Consider the following 20,133-nt stretch of genomic DNA (forward strand, 5'->3'; position numbering starts at 1 on the left):
CGCTTTCACATGAAGAAGGTGACGTCGGGCTTGGCACGCGATAAGATAAGGGCCGCCGAAAGTTGCTCTCTCTCCACACGACGGCAATGGTCAGCATGTCATCGTCATACATCACAGAAATACAATGCGGACGTCGAGAGTATCTCGAGAGACTGCTCAGGTAGTGAATGCTCTGTCGTCACGAGGTTCGAATGGCAATGCGCCCAGACGCTCCCTGCGTAACTTCGCACATAACGCAGATGTGAAATACGCCCAAGATGAAGATGAAGGGAGCTCGGATTTGTCTTCGCTCCCCTCGAGTGCTTCTCTGTCAAGTGCATCCCCATCGCCTCCCCCTTCAGGTCGCAAACGCAAGCGTACAGTCAAGACCGAAGTCCTCTCTCCTAATCCCTCGGCCGCGAACCGCAACACCAATCTGCTAAAAACGACGAAGCGACAGCCTGCTAAGCGCATCAAAGGCGAGAATGGCCGTGTCGAACCTCCGCCCAATTGGGAGCAAATGTATAGCATGACGGCTGAAATGCGCAAGAAAGTCCTCGCTCCAGTCGATACCATGGGCTGCGAGTCGCTGGCCGAGCGTGACCGCTCTCCAATCGACCGACGACTGCAAACACTGATTGCGCTGATGCTGAGTTCGCAAACGAAAGATACAGTCACTGCTGTTGCTATGAAGACTTTACAAGAGAATCTCGAAGGAGGCTTCAATCTTGCTGCACTGCTCACAGTCGAGCCAGCACGTCTCAATGAGCTGATTGCAAAGGTCGGCTTTCACAACAACAAGACCAAATACATCAAGGCGACTGCGGAAATTCTTCGTGACAAATTCAATGGCGACATCCCAGACACGATAGAAGGTCTGGTTTCACTACCTGGAGTTGGTCCAAAGATGGCCTATTTGACCATGTCTGCTGCATGGGGTCGCGACGAGGGCATTGGCGTCGATGTGCATGTCCACCGCATCACCAACCTTTGGGGCTGGCACAAAACTCGCAACCCTGAGGAAACTCGAGCAGAACTTGAGAGCTGGCTTCCAAAAGATAAGTGGCACGAAATAAACCATCTCCTTGTCGGATTTGGACAGACTATATGTTTACCTGTTGGTCGAAAGTGTAATGAGTGCACTTTGGCAACCGAGGGACTGTGCCCGAGTGCTGTTATCAAGAAAGAGGTTACGAAGAGGGTGAAGAAGATGGAGGACGAGGACGGAGTCAAGACCGAGATCGAACCAGTTGTCAAGGAAGAGAAGGCTGATGAAGATGCGCCTCCGCTGGACATCCCGCTTGCTGGTGCTGGTATTGTGCCAGATATCGAGGGCATGGGTGCAGGGATCAAGAGTGAGGAAGTGTGATACCCCTTCGATCAGCTTACTATCTGCTGTTTGCATGGTGCTAATGCCAATAATCTATGCACAATGTATAAGTCGATCTCCGCCAACGTTACTATCACTATCGAAGACGTTGCTTCAACGGACGGTGCACCGTCATTACATCGTATGAGCAATCAATACTCCCTGTACTTTTCAATTCCCGATCGCAAAAGCAGTCCACACCTTTGTTGTTCGCCATGAAGCGAGCATAACCGAAGGTGCAGAAATAAAATACAAAAAGGAAATGATCCTGGCAATGGGCGGAATCGAACCGCCGTCGGGTCGGCGTTGCTGGAATTTAACCTCCACAACGACACATGCTACCACTACACCACATCACCTTAGCTTGTAAGGGTTGAATCCGGTTGGCCAGATTCAGGATCTTGGTGATAGGATCGGGTCTTTGGTATATATCCTCTAGACTGGAGTACCAGCCACGCAATAGTAATATTCGACCTTTCACTTCGTCAATGCGAATTTTTGCTTCCTGATTTCTATTTAAATCGTTTTCTAGATGCAGCTGACACTTCATCGTACACCCATCTATTTTTGCAGTTGATCTATCATATCACGGCGCAATAGAAGTTGGTGAACCATTCTCTAGTAATAGCTCGAAGAACTGTACTCACGATAATATCACTCACATGAGTCGAGCATGACTTCAGTTCATATTCCGCTATACAAGAAGCCTAATCGACGTCCTGAGTCACTCGAGCAGTGTGTTTCCTGTAGGGAATCATCTGGTAAATCATGTTTGGAAATCAAGGCCAGGGTGCTACACTCGACAATCTGATCAGATCATCAACAACAGTTCATCTTCAGACTCGAACTATGTTCTGTGAGAATCAACGATGTTCGGAGGCTGACCTAGTCTGAAATATCATACTTGTGAGACAGGATCATCATGTAGCAAGCCAGACCTTTCCCACTCGGACGAGATTGTGTGAATTATGTATGTATGGTTTATTTTACAAGCTCCTGCTTTAGCTATCCATATGGCCAACCAAAACACTTTTTGCATGGCCTCTGGCCCACTGTTGTTTCGTACAATGTCGTGAAGTCGTGATCGCATGATGTGCCGAATGTACTCAGAGAGAAGGATACGGACTTCTGTAGACGTCCAGAGCAGAGGCATTCATAGCCATGACGTGAGGGTCAGGGTCTGCATATAGATCGTGATAAACGCCCACGTTGTGGTAAGACGGAGCAAGGGAAGGGTCGAGGACGTGCATGTGGTGTGGCTGCAACTGTGGATGGTGATGCTGGTGCTGAGATGGAGGGACAGTCAAGTCCTGCCATGGATCAAGGAGGTGGGCATCGGGAGGAAGTTCGCCGAGATGGTCGATGGGAACATGCTGAGAGATATGGAGAGCAAGAGGAGGCTGCTGTGTCAGAGGTTGAGCAGGTGCTTCTTTCTGGGCAACGGCCTTGTTGGCAGCGCGGCGACGAGGAGCAGCGGCAGAGGTAGATGCAGAGGCGCGCGTACGGACAGGTCTCTGGCCTGTGGCGATGCCAGCGCGGGCAATGGCGCGTGAGATGGTCGACATGGACACGGTCAATTGCAGTTCCTTCTGCAGATGGCGGCGCATCTCGTCGAGCTCCATGTCCGGTTTGGCGGCGAGCAGGCCTTGTAAGAACTTGTCGACTCCCTCGCTCATGGCTCGCGGCCTGCCCAGCGTCTTCGTCTGCACGCGACCAACGGTGCCATGCTTCTTGAACTTTGCGATCTTGAGATAGACATTGGTGCGCGACACATTAGGCACGGCGGCGCGAATGGCCATGGCCGATTTGCCCTCGCTCACCATGCGCTCTATCGTCGCATTGTCCTCGTCCGTCACCATCGTCTACATGGTCACTGTCAGTCACACGTTACTCGCAGAGCACAGTCATGCAAGATGGCCATGTGCATGGCGCAGGAAGATGATCTTACCGACGTCGTTTGTTTGTCAAATTATGGGAATATGGCAGTGTGTCCCATCAATTTTGCTTTGACGCATGCCCGCTTCGCCCGGCAATGGGGAGCGAGTACGAGTATTGAAGCTTCAAGTCGCCAATACTCCCAAACTTGTTCCCACTATTGCAAAAAATATACTCCTCCAACTGTGCTTCGTACCTGTTCTGTAATACTGCATTTAATTTTCATATTGTAGCTCGTACGCTTGTCTCTCATCTGCGTTGGCTCTGTTTCTCCTGCGCTGCTCACAATCCTGCGTCTGGCGTCTGGCCTTACCGTCATATCTCCTGTCACTTGGCCCAATTCCAGTTTCGAGAATCCAGGGCACCCATTTCTCCCTTCCCACACACTTCGCACTGAGCTCAGTGTGGACCTTCGTATCTGTTGCGAGTGAGAACAGTATGGATACTAAGCTCTCGCAGCACTACACCGTCTCCTTCGCGCCATGTACTCCTTCAATATGAATGCACAGCCGGTGCACTCGGCCAACGGTTTCAGGGACGTCGCTTTCCTTACCGTACTGCGGGACGACGGCTGATTGCCTGATTACGGTTTCGCAGTCAGTGCAAGGTGCTCTCCTTGCCCCCTCAGACGTCATATGCGAAGGTGAAGGAGGAGAACAAGACTCCGCCAAGGTAGTATGGCTTGATGCCCGGTCGCTGCGCCCTCGGCTCCTGCCCAAGACATGCTCTCCGTCTAGAGGCTCAAGGCCCTCGCTGTACACGCGAGCCAGTACCCGGATGTCTTACTAATGGCAAGACAGAGACATGATGACTTGAAACCTCTTCTGAACACACGTCAGAGGTGTCGAGGTCGACAAATTCAGGTTCTAGCTGACATTCCCATGCTAGCGAATGCAGAGTTTCACAAACGTTTTGCCAATACATACGTCTCCTTCAGACCCGCAGGCAATGGTCCGAATCATGAAGCCGACGGCCTAACGAAAACAGTAGAGGAAGGTCATAAGAGATCTGCTTTGGTGGTCGCAACGATCCTGGCTGGTGGATCTGTCGTGGGCTTGCGAGCCAAAAAGGGCGGACACCTAGCGGATATAAAGATCATCGCTTATTGTTTGGCGACAGGATACATCCAAAGTAGGCGCGCATCTCGCTCACGGACACCTTTCTAGAAGCAAAACCGAAGAAAAGGGAGCCAGCTTGGCGGGGTTTCTCCTTCCGAAATTGGGTGCGGCCGTTGAACCTTGCGACCACATCCACACAACCCAGCCCTCCCAATTTTAACGTATGCGTGACAGTTCGATAATCGAGAACGATGTACACGATACCAGGTACCTTGCGGATGACGGATAACAATCTGTCCATGAGACAGCAGATGCAAACGTCTCGTGCCACGCCGAAAGCGTGCATCCATGATGAAAAAAATGCACCCAATCCTTTTTCCAGCGTCTGAGCATCCCGCAATCGAACATGCACGGTTGGCGTTCACCGATGGTCCCGGCTTTTGGGTTAATTATTGCCATGCTCCTCATGACTCCTTAGCACGTTGTGTCTGTGTCAGATCAAAGGGTATTTTGCATCTAGTCGCTAGGCTCTATTTCCTGCATAGACGTTTCGTCCCTGGTCTCTTTAATCGAAGGGGCCGCAAACATTAACATTCCACTCCCCCTCTTGCCTTGCTTGATCGCTTTTCCTTATACCACCCATCCCACCTTCCTCATCCCTCGACCACCCCGCGAATAGGCTTGTTTTCGACTCTCCTTTTGCTCGACCCAGCCGTCCGGTTCCGACTGTGCCTTGGTAGTCGCATCCATCATCACCACCACCACGACATCGTCCGCGAGCGGCATTTGCAACAGGATCAATACCACTACTGGCGCTCTGTCTCTTTCGTTGAACAATTCAATCGTACCCGTACATAATATCCGACTCTTGGCTGGTCCTGAACGCTGCAAAAATAACGTCAACAACAATACCTGGCAGAAACGTCACCGCCTTTAAGTGAGTATACCACAATTCAGTCCTCCCACCAGACGCCTTTCTTAAAACGGTTAAGCGTAGTTCTTTGCGCAGCCAGAAGCTGATTTCACTGTCAAAAGATCTATACGTTCACCGCGGCTCGTCTGATCTCGTCACAAAGCTGCAACATCCCTTCTCTTGCGACTTCTCTTCCTCAACTTCTTTTCTTACAACTTCTCTTACTGTTCTTCAAAGATCTTTAGTCTTTCTAAAGATCCTTGGTCCCTCTACTCATCTTCCTTCATACACCACATCACACTTCTTCAACAATGGAAGGCAACAGTGGTAGAGGTAGAAGAAACGACTCGATCAGCAGTGTCATGTCTGTGGGCGCTGACAACACCTCGCCTTCTTGGACTGATGACAACAACAACAAGGCACGTGCTGATCAGAGATCTTCACGTGCAGAGCAGCAGCTTGACCATGAGGCATCTGTCCACATGCTTTCACAATATGCTCCTGAGGACTCTTCGTATATGGATGCCTCCACCAGCTCTGACACCGATCAATCCGACATGATGAGTCCTCTTGAGATACGCCACGCTATCTTCGAGTTGCTCGAAGAACTCCCCGAGACTGCCGCAGTTGACCTCATCACCCCTTACCAGAGAGCCGCCATGCTGCCTCCTGTCACCCAAGAATCACTCTGCGAGTTGGACGTCGGTCGCATCATCAACAACCCCAAGCTGCGTCACGATGTCAACTTCGACCGGGAACTCCACTTCAGACCCAACCTTGATGGCACCAGAGGCAAGCAGAAGCTCAAGTCAGCCGACGAGTACTGGAAGGCCTTGCTGGCCGAGCTGGAGATCTACAGAGCAGTTGGCTTCCGTCTCATGACTAGCAGAAGCGCAGAGGAACTCGAGTACTGGACCTGTATGATCAAGGCCAATCAGATCAGACTTCCTGGAGTCTTCAGCACTATCCACGAGATCCTCAAGACTCTCGTGCCCGAGCGTGACCAAGCCATTGTCGCCGAAAGACTCGATGTCGACATGATCATGCAGCAGATTTGCAAGGGCGTCTTCGATCTTCTGGATCTCGCCCAGTGGTTGGCCACAATCCTGAAGGCACACTGTGCTCCCATGAGAGATGAGTGGATCGACCAGATGGTTGAGCAGACCACCAAGGGTGTGCAAGAGGGTGACCAGAAGGCTGTTGTCGTCGGACTCAGACAGACTCTGGCTATCCTCGAGGCCATGAAGCTGGACGTTGCCAACCACCAAATCAGACACCTTCGCAGCCTGCTGATCGATGATACTGTCAACTTCCAGCAGAAATACCACATTCACAAGATCGCCGCAAACCGCTTCAAGCTCGATGGTGCACGCAACTGGTTCAAGGAGGAGCAGACTCTCCTCAACGGCTGTAACCTCGCCCCAACCCCTCTAGAGACCTTCTCCTCGGCCGTTCTCCGCTCCTTGCTCGCTCAAAGCAACCTGACCCACTTCCCCGACACATTCCACCTCGACTACGAACGTCTCCGCCTTATTCGCAGCGATGTCCACAACATGATCCAGATGAACATGTGCTGCAATGCCTTCGATATTCTCATCAAGAACAAGGCCGATGAGCAGAGTCGTGCTGCTGCCAAGAAATCTCTCCAGGCCAACATCGCTGCTATTGTTGGCGATGCACGCCTCTACCTCGAGAACCTTGAAAACATCTCTGCCGAGATTGTCCGCCTTGTCCTGCAGCTGGAAGGTGCCGATGCTACCTTCGACTCTGACATGATGAGCATTGTCGAACACCACCTTCGCGCCGAACTGCCCCTTGGTTCTTCTGCTTTCGGTATCCAGCTTCAGACAATTCTCGACACTCAGCTTCCTAGATTGTGCAACGCTGTCAACTCCAGCTCGAGACTTCCTATTCTGGCTCTTCACGATCTCATGCTGCCTCCTATCCAGCCTGCTGGCAAGCGTGCCCCACCCAAAGCCGTTGCTGAACCACTACTCGACGAGATTTTGAAGCGTATTACTCACCTCACTGTGATTCACTGGCACGTTTGGTCGCCTATTGTCTACGACGTTCAGATCGAAGCCGAGTTGGCCCCTCTCGGCTCACCTGGCAACAAGCCAGACGCCTCTCACATGAACACCAACACCGCCTCGCCCAGCTCGGGCGCTTCGACCCCCGAGATGCAGAGCCAGAACGGTGGCTTCACTCAACCCACTGGCCCTTCTATCACCAACGGACGCTCTCCAAAGTAGATTGGCCACCATCCATCAGCTCTTCGATGGGTATTTCGCCTTGTACAATCAAATTCGATTAATTCTCGGTCCGTTATTGTTTTCAGCCACCACTCAAGCTACCTCGGCGCAGCGACCTTCCTAGCCTCATCATCGAAGCAGGACAATTAGCAGCTCGTTGGACATGCTGGGCGTGCGCGGCTTTTCTGCAGATACCCCTTGTGTTTTCGGTCTCGTTTCTTTTCTTTTTCTTTTGTTGTTTTTACATTATCATCAAGCAGTTCAGCAAGGCGCTGGCGGAGTTATCAAGTCAATCGTTTACTTACTTCCGGAATGGCGGGATTGTGTTTCTAGCAAAGCAGTCACTCATTGTACATACCTTATCCAAGCATCCCTATCGAGTATCCTATCTCAGAACGTTTCCAAAACCGTATCTGCCAACATAGCTAAATATCTTGAGCCCACGAATGACTTAAACATATAGCCGTGATGAAGCATCGACCTTTAGAAGGTCCATGTCATGCTCTATCATTGGTCGTCTTCAGAGTTTAGCCTCAGGCGAGAAGGTGTCAGAATAGATTGACCCCACAGCCGGAAGAAGCTTGATTTTGCTTCGAGTCGCACACGCCCGAAAGCGGGCCGAGCGTGCGGCTTACAGAAGATGATATCACTTTTCGAATGCCTCATCGTTACGTAGGAGCGGCAGTGAGATAGATAGCACTGATCATGATGTTACGCGCAATATGGTGGGCGGCAGATGGGATCAGAAACATGCAAGACTCCGCAGCTTCCGCTACATCCAATTTATATCTTTCTGTGAGGTCCAACGTCTCTCTCTGCTTACTGTTCAAATCTCAAATCATCACATCTTGAAAGTTCAAACATGGATGTAAAGAACCCCAACAAGGAGTACAGAACTACTCCCGAGTACGCAGAGTACCAGAGAGACAACTTCTGGGCAGACAATGAGGGAAAGGTGCCTCCTTTTAACACTCGTAAGCAGTGCAATATAATCCAAATCCACGAGCAGGAAAGGTATTGAGATTGAATTCAGACCCCGACAAGCTCGAGCAAAGAGCAAAGGAGAAGCTGTCCGAGGGTGGCTGGTACTACGCCTCCTCCAATGCTGGCTACTCGACAACACATCTCGCCAACCGTCAAGCCTTCTATCGCCACCGCATTATCCCTCGCATGCTAGTCGACACCAACAAGCGCGACACTTCTTGGGAGATCTGGGGCCACAAGACTAGCGCACCTATTGGCTTCTCACCCATCGGTATCAACAAGATCTACAACCCTCTTGGAGAGCTCCCTGTAGCAAAGGTTGCCAAAGAACTTAACCTGCCGTATTGTTTGAGTACTGCTGGCTCGCAGCCCATCGAGGATGTTGGTGCTGCCAACGGAGAGGGTCCTCGCTTTTTCCAGCTGTACATGCCGCATGATGATGAGTTGACGGTTTCGCTGTTGCGCAGAGCCATTGACTCTGGTTTCACAGCCTGTATCCTGACTGTTGAGTATGTAACTTTCCTGATCCTTCTATTGAAAGCAGCAATTGACAAGGTCTTCACAGCACATGGCAACTGGGATGGAGACACGATGATGTAGCACACAGCAACTACGCTTTCTACCACGGTATTGGTGCTGATCTGGGTCTGTCTGATCCAGTCTTCCAGAAGAGGCTCGCCGAAGACGGCATTGACCCCCAGAAGGAACCTAATAAAGCAGGTGCCAAGTGGATTGACAATGTCTGGCATGGTAGAGCTCACAGCTGGGAGAAGATGCCCTGGCTTATCAAGACCTGGAAGGAGATGAGCGGCGGCAAGCCATTCGCCATCAAGGGCATTCAGAGTGTAGCCGATGCCAAGAAGTGCGTTGAGATTGGCTGTGATGGCATTGTCGTCAGTAACCATGCTGGAAGACAAGTCGACGGAGCCACTGCAAGTCTTGATGCTCTGGAGCAGATTGTCGATGGTAAGTCTATACTGCAAACCATTGGTGAAATAGTTGCTAACTGTGGTCGCTGTAGCTGTTGGTGACAAGATCTACATCATGTTCGACTCTGGAGTACGTGGTGCCTCGGACGTCTTCAAGGCTCTTGCACTGGGAGCCAAGTTTGTCTTCGTCGGCAGACTGTGGGTCTGGGGCCTGAGCATCATGGGCGAACACGGTGTGAGACACGTCATGAAGTCTCTTCTGGCGGACTTTGATATTCTCCTGAATGTTGCTGGCTTCCAGAATGTCGAGCAGATTGTGGGCAATCGCGACGCACTGGAGTCTCTGCCCAAAGCATACACGCTTATTCAGGAGAGAGCAAAGCTTTGAGGAGTTACGAGAATGATATAATGATGGCTTTGATGCAGTGTGGAACTGTTGACTAGGAGTTGAAAATGTATATGACTTTAATGAATATCGAAATCGATTCTGACATACACGACTGAGTTCCCACGATACCTGCAAATATGTTGTCGAAGAAGAGAAAGGTTCTTGTTGAAGTCGTCGTTTTGTTTGGCAAGTTGTTGTTGAGTCCGTGCGCAACAGGCTTGATGTTCAGCTCATACAGCGAGCATCAATCATTCTTGTCAACCAATCAACACATCTTCAAGGCAATTGGAAATCAAGATGGACCAAAAATACGACTATGAGACAATCACGCACAAGACATTCTCAGAGCTACTTGACTCATACAAGGAACTTGTTCCGAGCAAGCTGGACGAACTGGAAGAGCAGCGACTCGTAATCATTCCGAAATCACTATCGGAAAGGACGGAGGACGCACACTTGAAGAAGCCCGAGGTGCAAAAACTGGTAGATTGGAAGCTGTACGTTGAAAGCGTTGAGTTAAGCTCATCACGCAATACAAAACTGACCACTCCATCCAATCCTCCAGCGGACACGGCACTTTCAGGCCTTCATTGCGCAAGCTCGTCGAATCGAACTCAGACGAGGCGGTGGAGCAATGCACGCGAGAAGCGTTCGAGACTTATGAAAAGGACAACGAGCAATGGGACAAGGCGGTGGGGATGATGGCCAAGGGGCTTCGTGGCGTAGGGCCTGCCACAGCCTCGCTCCTGCTCAACACTTACGACGGCGAGAAAGTGCCATTCTTCTCGGATGAACTGTACCGTTGGGTCGCGTTCTCCGAGGGCAGGGGCAACGGATGGGACCGTAAGATCAAGTATTCAGCGAAGGAATATCAAGAGTTGTACAGGCGAGTGGAGATGTTACGAGAAAGATTAGGCAAAGAGAGCGACGAGACGATCACGTCAGTTCGGGTCGAAATGGTAGCGTACGTACTAGGACGAAGACAGATCGGGGGAGCGAAGAGAAAGGAGATTGATGCGGAAGACAAAGAGGGAGCTGAGCAAGAAGCAGAAGAAACTGCGACTAAAAGGAAAAGAAGAAGGACATAGATGCTTAAGTAACATACGTATGGATACCTACCATTGACTTCTTACAGCTTTTCGTCCATATCTCAAGGGTTCTCGAGGTGAGATGAGTTATCGATGCACGACAGACATTGAGTGCCGTAGGGCTGAGCACGCCATACAGACATTATTGCAGGAATTTGGCTGCTTCAAGCCACGGTTCTGACCGACACAAGCACCTCGAATAGAACACCTTAAAAGTTCAGAAGGAGCGGATCTATGCACCTACAGTCGATATGATGGAGATGTAGTCAGATTACCCGAAGTGGTGGTGGCTTCGGTACAGAGTCCGTTGGTATGTGCAAAGGAGACGGCGGAAAAAATTGCCCGCTTGGTCAAAAATATTATTAAGCACGATCGTCTGCTTTCAAAGCAAGAGTAAGCCGAGGAAAGGCGGGGGGTTCACACGAGGGATCCACAACCTAATCTGGACTAGAAGGAGTGGAGGAGAACAATACGAAGCGTACAAGTGAGATGAGAAGAAGAGCAACAAAGCAGCGTGAACAAGAGCGTGGTCGAGAAACAAGAGATAGAGACGAGCACAAGTTGCGAGTGGACTGACGACAGGCGGGACGGAGTGGAAGGACAAAAGGGATTGACACAACGATGATGAGTCCAAGGGCACAAAGCGGACAAAGGCGGAGGAACGGCAGAGAGCGAATCGAGGGCTGTTTCGACGCACGTGCCACAAGTGGAAAGGGCTCCCAACGATTGCAACTGCAGGACGTCGCACTCGAATTCGGCCGGCTGTTTCCCTCCTGCTTCACTCGACAAAAGCACGCAACCACCCCCACGACCTCTAGCCCTCTAGCCCTCTACTACGCCCAGCGACTCTTTCATACCACCTGTACATCGCCAACCCCGCCGCTTCTGACTCTTGCAACAAAACCCAGCGCCGCCGCGCGCCTGCCGCACGTCTCCGCCCGTCATGTCGACCTACAGCGCCCGTCGCGCCCCCAATGTGTCGCAATACATTGCCAACCTGAACACGGTGCCCTCTGCCGCCGACCTGGCCGCCCAGCAGGAGCTCGGTGCCTTCGACGATGACCTCGCCATGTTCACCAACACTCAATTCTTCGACTTTGATGGTGACATGGCCGCCTTCCCCGACATGCCTCAGCAGCAGTCCCCCGCCAACATGCAGCCCGACATGCACAAGCCCCTCGATTTTGGAAACGGTACGCATCCCCCCACCACGTCACCATACCTTCACAACTAACATGCCATAGCCAACAACTTCCAATTTCCCGACTTCTCCTTCCAGCAGTCGCGACCTCACGCCTTGCCAACCTCACCACCCAATGGTGTCGCTATTGCTCCCTCACCCTCGACCCGCCTGGACTTCCCTGCCCAGCATGCACCTCGCATGGCTCAGCCTCAGCCCCAGGCCGCTTTCTCGCAACCATCTCCTCAAGTAGGAGACAAGCGCAAGTCGACTGTCGCCGCCATGTCGTCGCCTGCCGATCTCGAGGACGAATCCCGCCTGGCTGCCGAGGAGGACAAGCGCCGCCGCAACACTGCTGCTAGTGCCCGTTTCCGTGTCAAGAAGAAGCAGCGTGAGCAGGCTCTCGAGAAGACTGCCAAGGAGATGTCCGACAAAGTCCAGATTCTCGAGGCTCGCGTCAACCAGCTCGAGATGGAGAACAAGTGGCTCAAGGGTCTCATCACTGAGAAGAACCTCAAGGGTCCTACCGCCGACTCAGAAACCACAGACGTCAAGGAGTCTGAGTCAATAACCGAATCGTCCAAGAAGGGTGTTGGGACCGACAAGGAGGCGGACAAGGCTGTCGAAGCTTGATTGCGATCATATCGACATGTCTCCGCGGACACCAAACTCAAAATGCCTTTCTGTTTTCTTGACGTTCTACCATGATGTTTGATTCTTGAACTCTTATCATAGTCGAGTGGATTATTTTGGTTGGATTATATACATGCCAAGTGCTAAATGCATCTACTCATTGACTTTTACAAGCGTGCTGACCGCTTTGGTCTCCTCGTTGGGCTCCACTTAGCATAGGGGTGATCCGCTGCGGTAGGCACTAAATGGTCGACATCCAAGCTGTTGATCAGACCAGGATGCACCTCTGAGAGATTGTTGATGCCGACCAACTTCATGCTTGTCTCTAGCTCGTCTTTCAGGACTGTTGATTCGTGTCAGCTTTGTCTTTCCACAGGCATATTTGACTCGGACTCACTGTCAACCATGTGGTCCACTCCTTCGGCTCCGTAGTTCACTGAGTACAGGAAAGGTCGTCCGAGACCGACTGCCTTCGCTCCCAGGCAAAGGCACTTCAGGATATCAGCACCTCGGCGGATTCCACCATCGACATAAACCTCAAGACGTTCGAAGATCTCTGGACAACGTCGCTGGCACTCGAGCAAGATCATGATCGAAGGTGGCGAAGTGTCTAAACTCCTGCCGCCATGGTTGCTCAGCACAATACCGTCGACACCAGCGTCAGCAGCCATTTTGGCATCCTCTGCGCTCATAATACCCTTGAGTACAATCTTGCCATCCCAGCAACGACGCAGCCACTGCATGTCGTCCCAGCTCAGACTGCTGTCGATATAACTGCCCATGATTCTGCCCAGACCACCACCTTTCTTGTCGTTGACGGCTTTCGCGCCTGAATTGGGCGCGTTCGTACTGGGATCTGCAGAAACTCTCTCGTCGGCCTCGCGCTTGCCTGGTACAGGCGCGTCGACTGTGACGAAGACGGCTGTGCAGCCAGCAGCACGCACTTTCTTGAGAAGCTCTTCTGACTGCTTGCGGTCCTTGTTTACGTAGAGTTGGAAGAAGAAAGGTTGGCCTTTTGGTACAGAGGAAACGACTTCGTCGATGGGATATGACGCATTGCTGGAAACCTGTACCTTGTAATCAGTACATTTTGCTTTCTTCTCGAATATCCTGTAATGTATAGATCAGACTTACGCAGTATGGCACGTTTTCCTTGCTCAGACCTCTCGCAATGCCCTTTTCACCGTCTGGATGCACCAACTTAACCAATGCGGCCGGGTGCACCATAAACGGCACGCCAACATCATGACCAAGGATAGTCGTTGTGGTATCGATCTTGCTGACGTTTCTAAGGATGCGAGGTCTGAACCAGATACGGCTGAAGAAGCTACGATTCCTTTCATACGTGTAGCAATCCGTTGCTGCCGAACTGTAGAAAGCCCATGTCTTTTTTGCCAAAGTGTTTTTTGCCACTTCCTCAAAGTCGTCGCAGTTGATGATTGCACTCAATGGTGGCTTTTCGTAGGATGAGAATGTCGAAGGTGGGGGCTTCTCGAAGGTGTCGCCTCTGTTGACGCCGCCCTTGACATTGGCGTTGGTTTTTGCAGACATGACGAGAATTCTTATATTATTGAAGTAACCAGAGATACAAAGATGTGTAGAGGCCGATGACTACGTATATATTCAAGTTACATATTTTTGGAGAGTTTGCCGATATCGTCGGGTATTGACCTTTCGCAGAGAAAGCCGACAGCCCCTCCTTGATGTTCTCGGGTGAATTCCTCCGAGAATATCAAGGTCATCGGTGCATACTTCCGAATTCGGGCTCGATGATGTGTGTATGTGGATTCATCGATCTGTGTGATGATTCTAGTATCAGGTCTATCTAAGGTCTATCTCTCACCAAGGCCAAACATCTTGATCGAGTTGTTCCATGCGGCTTCGCATACCTCCTCGACCGAAATGCCCTTGATGTTGGCAATAGCATAAGCCACATTGGGGATGGTACAGGGTTCATTTCTGCCCTTGACCATGTTTTCGGCCGTCCACTTCTCTTTCTTGACAGCCTTTGGCAACTGAGGTGCGTCCTTGAGGTACTTTGCTGAAGCATGCGACGGTCGCATCTCACACCAAGGACCATCAGTCTCGATCTGTAGTCGCTCCAGTGGAACTTCTTTGACCACCTCGACGTTCTCTTCTGTCTTCAGACTGCATCCGTTGATGCCGACGTCAAAGCCCATGTTTACGATGTTCTTCATCTCTTGCAGTGTTCCTGTGAAACTGTGTACGCATCCTCTTTTGGGCAGCTCATCGAGTCTCTCTTTGAGAATTGCCTCAAAGTCTTCTGCTGCTGCACGCGAGTGCAGGAACAAGGGCAGCTGTACCTCGACAGCGATGTCGAGTTGCTTGCGGAAATACTTGATCTGAGTGTCCTTGTCGGCGTAATGCAGTCGGTCGTAGTCGAGACCAAATTCGCCGTACGCTGCTGCAGTGCCAGCAGCTTTAGTCTTAAGAGCGAGATTGCGGAGAGCAGATAGTAACGCGTCGGGGCCTTGTTCGTACTTGTCAAACGTCATGGCGGAACACGGGTGAACTCCTACTGTAGCGTAACAGAGACCAGCTGTCAATGTGTAAGCATCTGTTCACTATCATTGTGGTATTGACGCACGGTATTGCTCAGCCAACTCAATGGCCTTCTGAGACTCTTCGAGGTCAGAGCCTGTGACCATGAGCTTCCTACAGCCAGCTCCCAGAGCGCGTTGGACGATTTGTGGTAGGTCATCGTCGTGTGCCTTCTTGCCGTGGTAGACGCCTCGGAAAATGGGATCACTCAGGTTGATGCCAATCTGCAAGCACTCAGCATTGGTCGGACAAAGTCGAATGCTTGCGCCTGCGAACCAACATCGGCAAATTTCAGAGATGGTGTGCTCTTGTCTTCGGGCTGTACGGGCACGGCGCTGAGGCCTGCTGTGAGCGGATCGTTTCCTGCTGTCGTCGACATGGCGGCCAGTTTGTATTTGTGGAGCCTTGGAATAGCACGAGCTCTGCCTAGGATTACGGGTATTCTCGTCGTTCTCAAGCACTGCATGCGAACGAGTTGTCTTGTTGGTCGAGAAATCGTCTTGGAACAAAAAATGTCAATAGGCGACAAGTGATGACGTCGGCTAAACTCACCGTTTATCACTCTTCGGAGGGTTTAACTATTCTCGAACATCACAATTAACATAAATTTAGACAGGTAGGTTAGAATATAAGTCAAGTACAAATTCCATACCAAGGCTCGGTAATAGCTTTATCATTCTTGATCATCGAGGCCAGTGCATATATGATTTCTATGTATGCGACGTGAAGTCGAATTACAACTTCGTGTCCACATGGCCGAGACGCGCCAACGTGCAACTCCTCCTCGAGTCCATTCCAGATAAATACGATTTCCTGATATGTTGTGAAGTTGATATCCGCGGCCTCTCTGGAACGAGATAAGAATCAGAACACCTATAGCACGATATTCTGTGCAGGAGGTCATCGCATTGCAGCTTCCCCTATCTCCGAACCTTGCAAATATCAACATAGAAATGCCACCAGTTCGGAAGCAACAAGCGGAGTCAGTTTGGTCAGGAGCCAATGTTCTGTACCTCTTGATTGCTTTCCGCGTCTGCAATGCTCTTCTCATCCGCACCTTCTTTCAACCAGACGAATACTTTCAATCTCTGGAGCCAGCTTGGGACATAGCTTTTGGCCCATCTAGTGGCGCGTGGATAACTTGGGTAAGATCCAATTAGATATAAACACTGCGAAGATAACTGATCAAGTCATCTAGGAATGGCGACAGCGACTCAGGTCTTCGCTACATCCTTTTCTCTTTGCAGCAGTCTATCGCGTGACAGCATTGATTGCTGATGCTCTACATCTGGAGGCAGTGACTCGAGCGGAACTGTTACTAGCGGCTCCAAAACTTCTTCAAGCGGGTTTTGCAGCTACTACCGACTACTTCAGTTGGAAGCTGGCGACAAAGGCGTATGGTAAAGATTCGAGGGCTTCTTCTGCTGCGGTATGTCTTGCTTGTTCTTGTAGAATGATCGAGGACTGAACAGCTGTTGCTTAGCTCTTCTTGACTGTCTTCAGTCCATGGCAATGGTTTTGCTCGACAAGGACGCTTTCTAACTCTCTGGAGACTACGCTGACTACCATTGCTCTATGGCTTTGGCCACTGCGTAATGACCCCAAGCAACCTGGTTCCAATGCTACGAGGTATGTATTCGAGTACCATTTGAGACGTGATGGCTAATGCAAATCTAGTCTCCGGATGGCTCTGGCATTGGCTGCTGTTGCTACAGTACTAAGACCAACTAATGCGATCATCTGGATTGTCATGGTTGTATATACAGCAGCACCAGGCAAGGACATCAATACGACAAGAGCCCTGTGGACTTTGGCTGTAGAATTCCGCGAGGCGGTGATCTCAGGGTTCGTCTACCTGAATATCTTCGATGTAACGTACTAACAAAAGCCCACAGTGTCTCGATAGTCGCTACCTCGCTCGTCGCGGATCGTCTATACTATGGCGACTGGACTTTTCCGCCACTTCGCTTCATCCATTTCAATGTCGTGCAATCTCTTGCTGTCTTCTATGGCAGAAACAGACCCGACTACTACTTGACCGAGGGACTTCCCTTGCTCCTGACCACGACACTACCATTTGCCATATGGGGCTGCTGGTCTGCTTTCTCAAACAAAGGATACAGTTCTGATTGCCAGAAAGTCACTCGACCTTTGGCGATTTCCGTGTTCGTTTTCGTCACGATCATGAGCTTGATCGGCCACAAGGAAGTCAGATTTATCTACCCACTCCTACCAGGACTACTGGTGCTGGCATCAGGCCCTCTTTCGCAGTTCTTCTCGCCGCTGCTGTTACCCAGACGTGCAATGAAGAAGATTCTCTTGCTCATCTTCGTTGCTATCAACGTGACCCTGGCCTTGTACATCAGCCAGGTCCACCAGCGAGGTGTCATCGACGTAGTGCATCATCTCCGGCACGAACACGAGCTCAAACAGTCCTCAAATACTACAGTCATGTTCATGATGCCCTGTCACAGTACACCTTGGAGAAGCCACCTGGTTTACCCTAGCATCGATGCACGAGCACTGACATGCGAACCACCGCTTGATATTCCGATAGAGGCAAGATCTTCTTATCTTGATGAAGCCGACCAATTCTACGAAGATCCAATCATTTGGATGCGTAAGCACATGGAAGATCTGGACTCTCTCAGTAAGAGACAGTCGACCACCGCAATCGACATCCATCAGGACAAGGCACAGTGGCCAGAGTATCTGGTCTTCTTTGAGCAACTAGAGCCTATTATGATGGAGTACCTGGCCAAGACGGAATACAGACAATGCTGGCGAGGCTTTAACACGCACTGGCACGATGACTGGAGACGCCAGGGGGACGTAATGGTGTGGCGTCTGGGTGAATGTGTATAGAGAAAAGCAACATATAGACCTCTCACAGAAAACAAAAGTTGACAGGATACGATGGGAAAATGCTTTTAATTATTCATGTCGTCTTGAGTTAGGACATTAACCTTACGAGAGATTAATGTCGTCTACGCGATAATGGTCCGCGACGATCCTGTAAAGATAGCTGGGTGCGTGACCTCCACTGCAAAGTAGTCAGTATTCAAGATTCGCTCGTAAGAACAAGACGAAGTGCACTTACAGGTTGGTGATATACAAATCCACAAGGTCGGCACCAACGTAGTCGTAGATGGGGTTGTTGACATCAACATTCTCAACCAGGTCGCCTTGCTGGAAATCAATGACCTTGCCCGGGTCACCGTACTCAACAAGCTCCTCCATGTCAAAGGGATACACAGGACTGAGCTTGTACACACCGCTAACCACGACAACAGGGGTTTGATGCACCTTTGCTGCTTGCGCAATGGTAAGAGCACCGGTAGCTGCGATCAAGCCACCATTAGCAAGAACAGTATGCGGGGCGAGGATGACCTTGTTGACGCGCGACATGAGGGCAAAGACAGCCGAGTCTGGGATCATGATGACTTGGATGCCCATAGAGATGAGCGGCTTCCATCGCTCGTCTACCTCCTCATCGTCATCGTTGCCCTTCTTGCCACCAGTCAAGACAGTAGCGTGTGTATCGACGTGATCATTGGGATAAGCCTCAGCGTGGATAACAGTAAACTTTCGCTTGCGAGCTGCAGCGATGAGGAACTTTTGGACGGTCTGCGAGGAAGTGTGTGTGAGGATAATCTCATTGGCGTGGATGTGCTCGAGGGCGGATGCGGCGATTTGGTCGTCGACGATTTCCAGTTCATCGACGAGCTCCTTAATTCCATCGATGACTTCAGCCTTGACGTCCATTTTGGCTTGCGATGTCTCGGTGATGCTTCCTGAGCGGAGACCCGTCTTTGAAACGGGTGACTGAGCGCCTGCCGGAGGAGTTGCTAACGGAGAAGGCTCATCTGGATGTGAAAGAAGACCAAATAGCGAAGTAACCTGGGGGCCCGTAGCGTAAGATGTGTGCGAAGTAAGAAGCGGAGGTCTGTGAGCCCCTGTAGCATCCTGGAAATCGGCCAAAGCAGGGCTTCCTTGCCTCAAATCCACATTGGTAGGACCAGCAGCACTGTGATGTAGAGGGCTAAAGTCCGAGATGTGAGAGTTCATAACTGGTCGATGCAGTGAGTTGTTGTGAGTTTGCTGGGGTTCATCGCTGTGATCGGCCTCGCTGAAAGCAGCAGCATCCAGACCAGTTTCCTCGACTTCTCTGATCAGACCAAGGACACGGCGCACAATGTTACCGACTGCCATCTCGCGAGGCTGGGCAGCAATCAAGCGCTGACCAACTTTGCGCACACGCTCAATCAAAGAGGCAGCATCTCTGGTCCTTGAAGCAGCAACAATACGGAGCAGTAGTTGAGTAGTTGCAATAGCACATGGCCTGGAATTTCTGATCTGACGTCTCTTCAAAAGCCTTTTCTATCATCAATGAAATGTCTTTGATTGATATCAGTGACGGAAAACCTACGAGACGAAATGTTCGATCGAAGTCTCAACATCGGCATGTTTGAGTGACTTCAGAAAAGAGGACAAGCCAGGAGTAGCGGCCACGGCGGTTGCCATGTTGGTTGTTCACCAGGTCGTCGTCGCAAGAGAATTTGCTTGATTGAGATTGAGTCGATGACTCAGATGTTCGAAAAATCTCTCGGGCTCAAATTGACAGGCGATACACTTGATATGTGAGTTGGTGCAGATGTGTTTTGTCGTAGTGACGGGCGAACGTCCCAAGGCTTTCCAAAGTTTGATATCCAGTCTGAATCATAAAAAGCGTCGAGTGGGAGATGGCAGAGAGTGCCAAGAGGTGTAATTGGAGACGCTCGGACCATTGCGCGAGGAAACGCGTCAGAACGCGGACGTCTAGTGGGGATGGGTGTTAAGAATTGTTTGGAGGGGTAAGAGGAC

General features: G+C 50.8%; 10 protein-coding genes across 10 annotated transcripts; 6 read left to right on the plus strand and 4 right to left on the minus strand.

Moving 5' to 3' along the window:
- Positions 1-124: 124 nt before the first annotated feature.
- On the plus strand, positions 125-1,348 carry M437DRAFT_48835 (DNA glycosylase; the record flags this gene model as incomplete). The annotated part of the gene is made up of 1 exon (XM_041021731.1): positions 125-1,348. One exon carries the CDS (start codon positions 125-127, stop codon positions 1,346-1,348), a length of 1,224 nt encoding a protein of 407 aa, XP_040879863.1.
- A 1,106-nt stretch (positions 1,349-2,454) lies between these two features.
- M437DRAFT_66079 (uncharacterized protein) lies at positions 2,455-3,207 on the minus strand (the record flags this gene model as incomplete). Its single annotated transcript, XM_041024683.1, has 1 exon — positions 2,455-3,207. The coding sequence occupies one exon, from the start codon at positions 3,205-3,207 to the stop codon at positions 2,455-2,457; it is 753 nt and encodes a 250-aa protein (XP_040879864.1).
- Positions 3,208-5,565: 2,358 nt separating this feature from the next.
- On the plus strand, positions 5,566-7,506 carry M437DRAFT_48470 (Tcp11-domain-containing protein; the record flags this gene model as incomplete). The annotated part of the gene is made up of 1 exon (XM_041021672.1): positions 5,566-7,506. One exon carries the CDS (start codon positions 5,566-5,568, stop codon positions 7,504-7,506), a length of 1,941 nt encoding a protein of 646 aa, XP_040879865.1.
- Positions 7,507-8,368: 862 nt separating this feature from the next.
- M437DRAFT_84537 (FMN-dependent alpha-hydroxy acid dehydrogenase) lies at positions 8,369-9,807 on the plus strand (the record flags this gene model as incomplete). The annotated part of the gene is made up of 4 exons (XM_041028121.1): positions 8,369-8,480; positions 8,540-8,999; positions 9,056-9,456; positions 9,512-9,807. 4 exons carry the CDS (start codon positions 8,369-8,371, stop codon positions 9,805-9,807), a joined length of 1,269 nt encoding a protein of 422 aa, XP_040879866.1.
- A 297-nt stretch (positions 9,808-10,104) lies between these two features.
- Positions 10,105-10,895, plus strand: M437DRAFT_75368 (uncharacterized protein; the record flags this gene model as incomplete). Its single annotated transcript, XM_041026411.1, has 2 exons — positions 10,105-10,304; positions 10,373-10,895. 2 exons carry the CDS (start codon positions 10,105-10,107, stop codon positions 10,893-10,895), a joined length of 723 nt encoding a protein of 240 aa, XP_040879867.1.
- A 943-nt stretch (positions 10,896-11,838) lies between these two features.
- On the plus strand, positions 11,839-12,708 carry M437DRAFT_48440 (uncharacterized protein; the record flags this gene model as incomplete). Its single annotated transcript, XM_041021664.1, has 2 exons — positions 11,839-12,088; positions 12,140-12,708. The coding sequence occupies 2 exons, from the start codon at positions 11,839-11,841 to the stop codon at positions 12,706-12,708; spliced, it is 819 nt and encodes a 272-aa protein (XP_040879868.1).
- Positions 12,709-12,875: 167 nt separating this feature from the next.
- M437DRAFT_49029 (cytochrome b2) lies at positions 12,876-14,259 on the minus strand (the record flags this gene model as incomplete). The annotated part of the gene is made up of 3 exons (XM_041021764.1): positions 12,876-13,051; positions 13,106-13,775; positions 13,843-14,259. The coding sequence occupies 3 exons, from the start codon at positions 14,257-14,259 to the stop codon at positions 12,876-12,878; spliced, it is 1,263 nt and encodes a 420-aa protein (XP_040879869.1).
- A 281-nt stretch (positions 14,260-14,540) lies between these two features.
- On the minus strand, positions 14,541-15,649 carry M437DRAFT_75371 (hydrolase, TatD family protein; the record flags this gene model as incomplete). The annotated part of the gene is made up of 3 exons (XM_041026412.1): positions 14,541-15,268; positions 15,317-15,494; positions 15,551-15,649. 3 exons carry the CDS (start codon positions 15,647-15,649, stop codon positions 14,541-14,543), a joined length of 1,005 nt encoding a protein of 334 aa, XP_040879870.1.
- On the plus strand, positions 15,648-18,135 carry M437DRAFT_75372 (uncharacterized protein; the record flags this gene model as incomplete). The annotated part of the gene is made up of 6 exons (XM_041026413.1): positions 15,648-15,657; positions 16,234-16,415; positions 16,469-16,699; positions 16,754-16,899; positions 16,948-17,115; positions 17,166-18,135. 6 exons carry the CDS (start codon positions 15,648-15,650, stop codon positions 18,133-18,135), a joined length of 1,707 nt encoding a protein of 568 aa, XP_040879871.1.
- Positions 18,136-18,237: 102 nt separating this feature from the next.
- M437DRAFT_48219 (nagb/rpia/CoA transferase-like protein) lies at positions 18,238-19,794 on the minus strand (the record flags this gene model as incomplete). Its single annotated transcript, XM_041021618.1, has 3 exons — positions 18,238-18,313; positions 18,371-19,645; positions 19,700-19,794. The coding sequence occupies 3 exons, from the start codon at positions 19,792-19,794 to the stop codon at positions 18,238-18,240; spliced, it is 1,446 nt and encodes a 481-aa protein (XP_040879872.1).
- Positions 19,795-20,133: the final 339 nt, after the last annotated feature.

This window comes from Aureobasidium melanogenum (genome assembly GCF_000721775.1).
Source record: "Aureobasidium melanogenum CBS 110374 unplaced genomic scaffold scaffold_10, whole genome shotgun sequence".
In the NCBI taxonomy this organism is placed as follows: Eukaryota; Fungi; Ascomycota; class Dothideomycetes; order Dothideales; family Saccotheciaceae; genus Aureobasidium; species Aureobasidium melanogenum.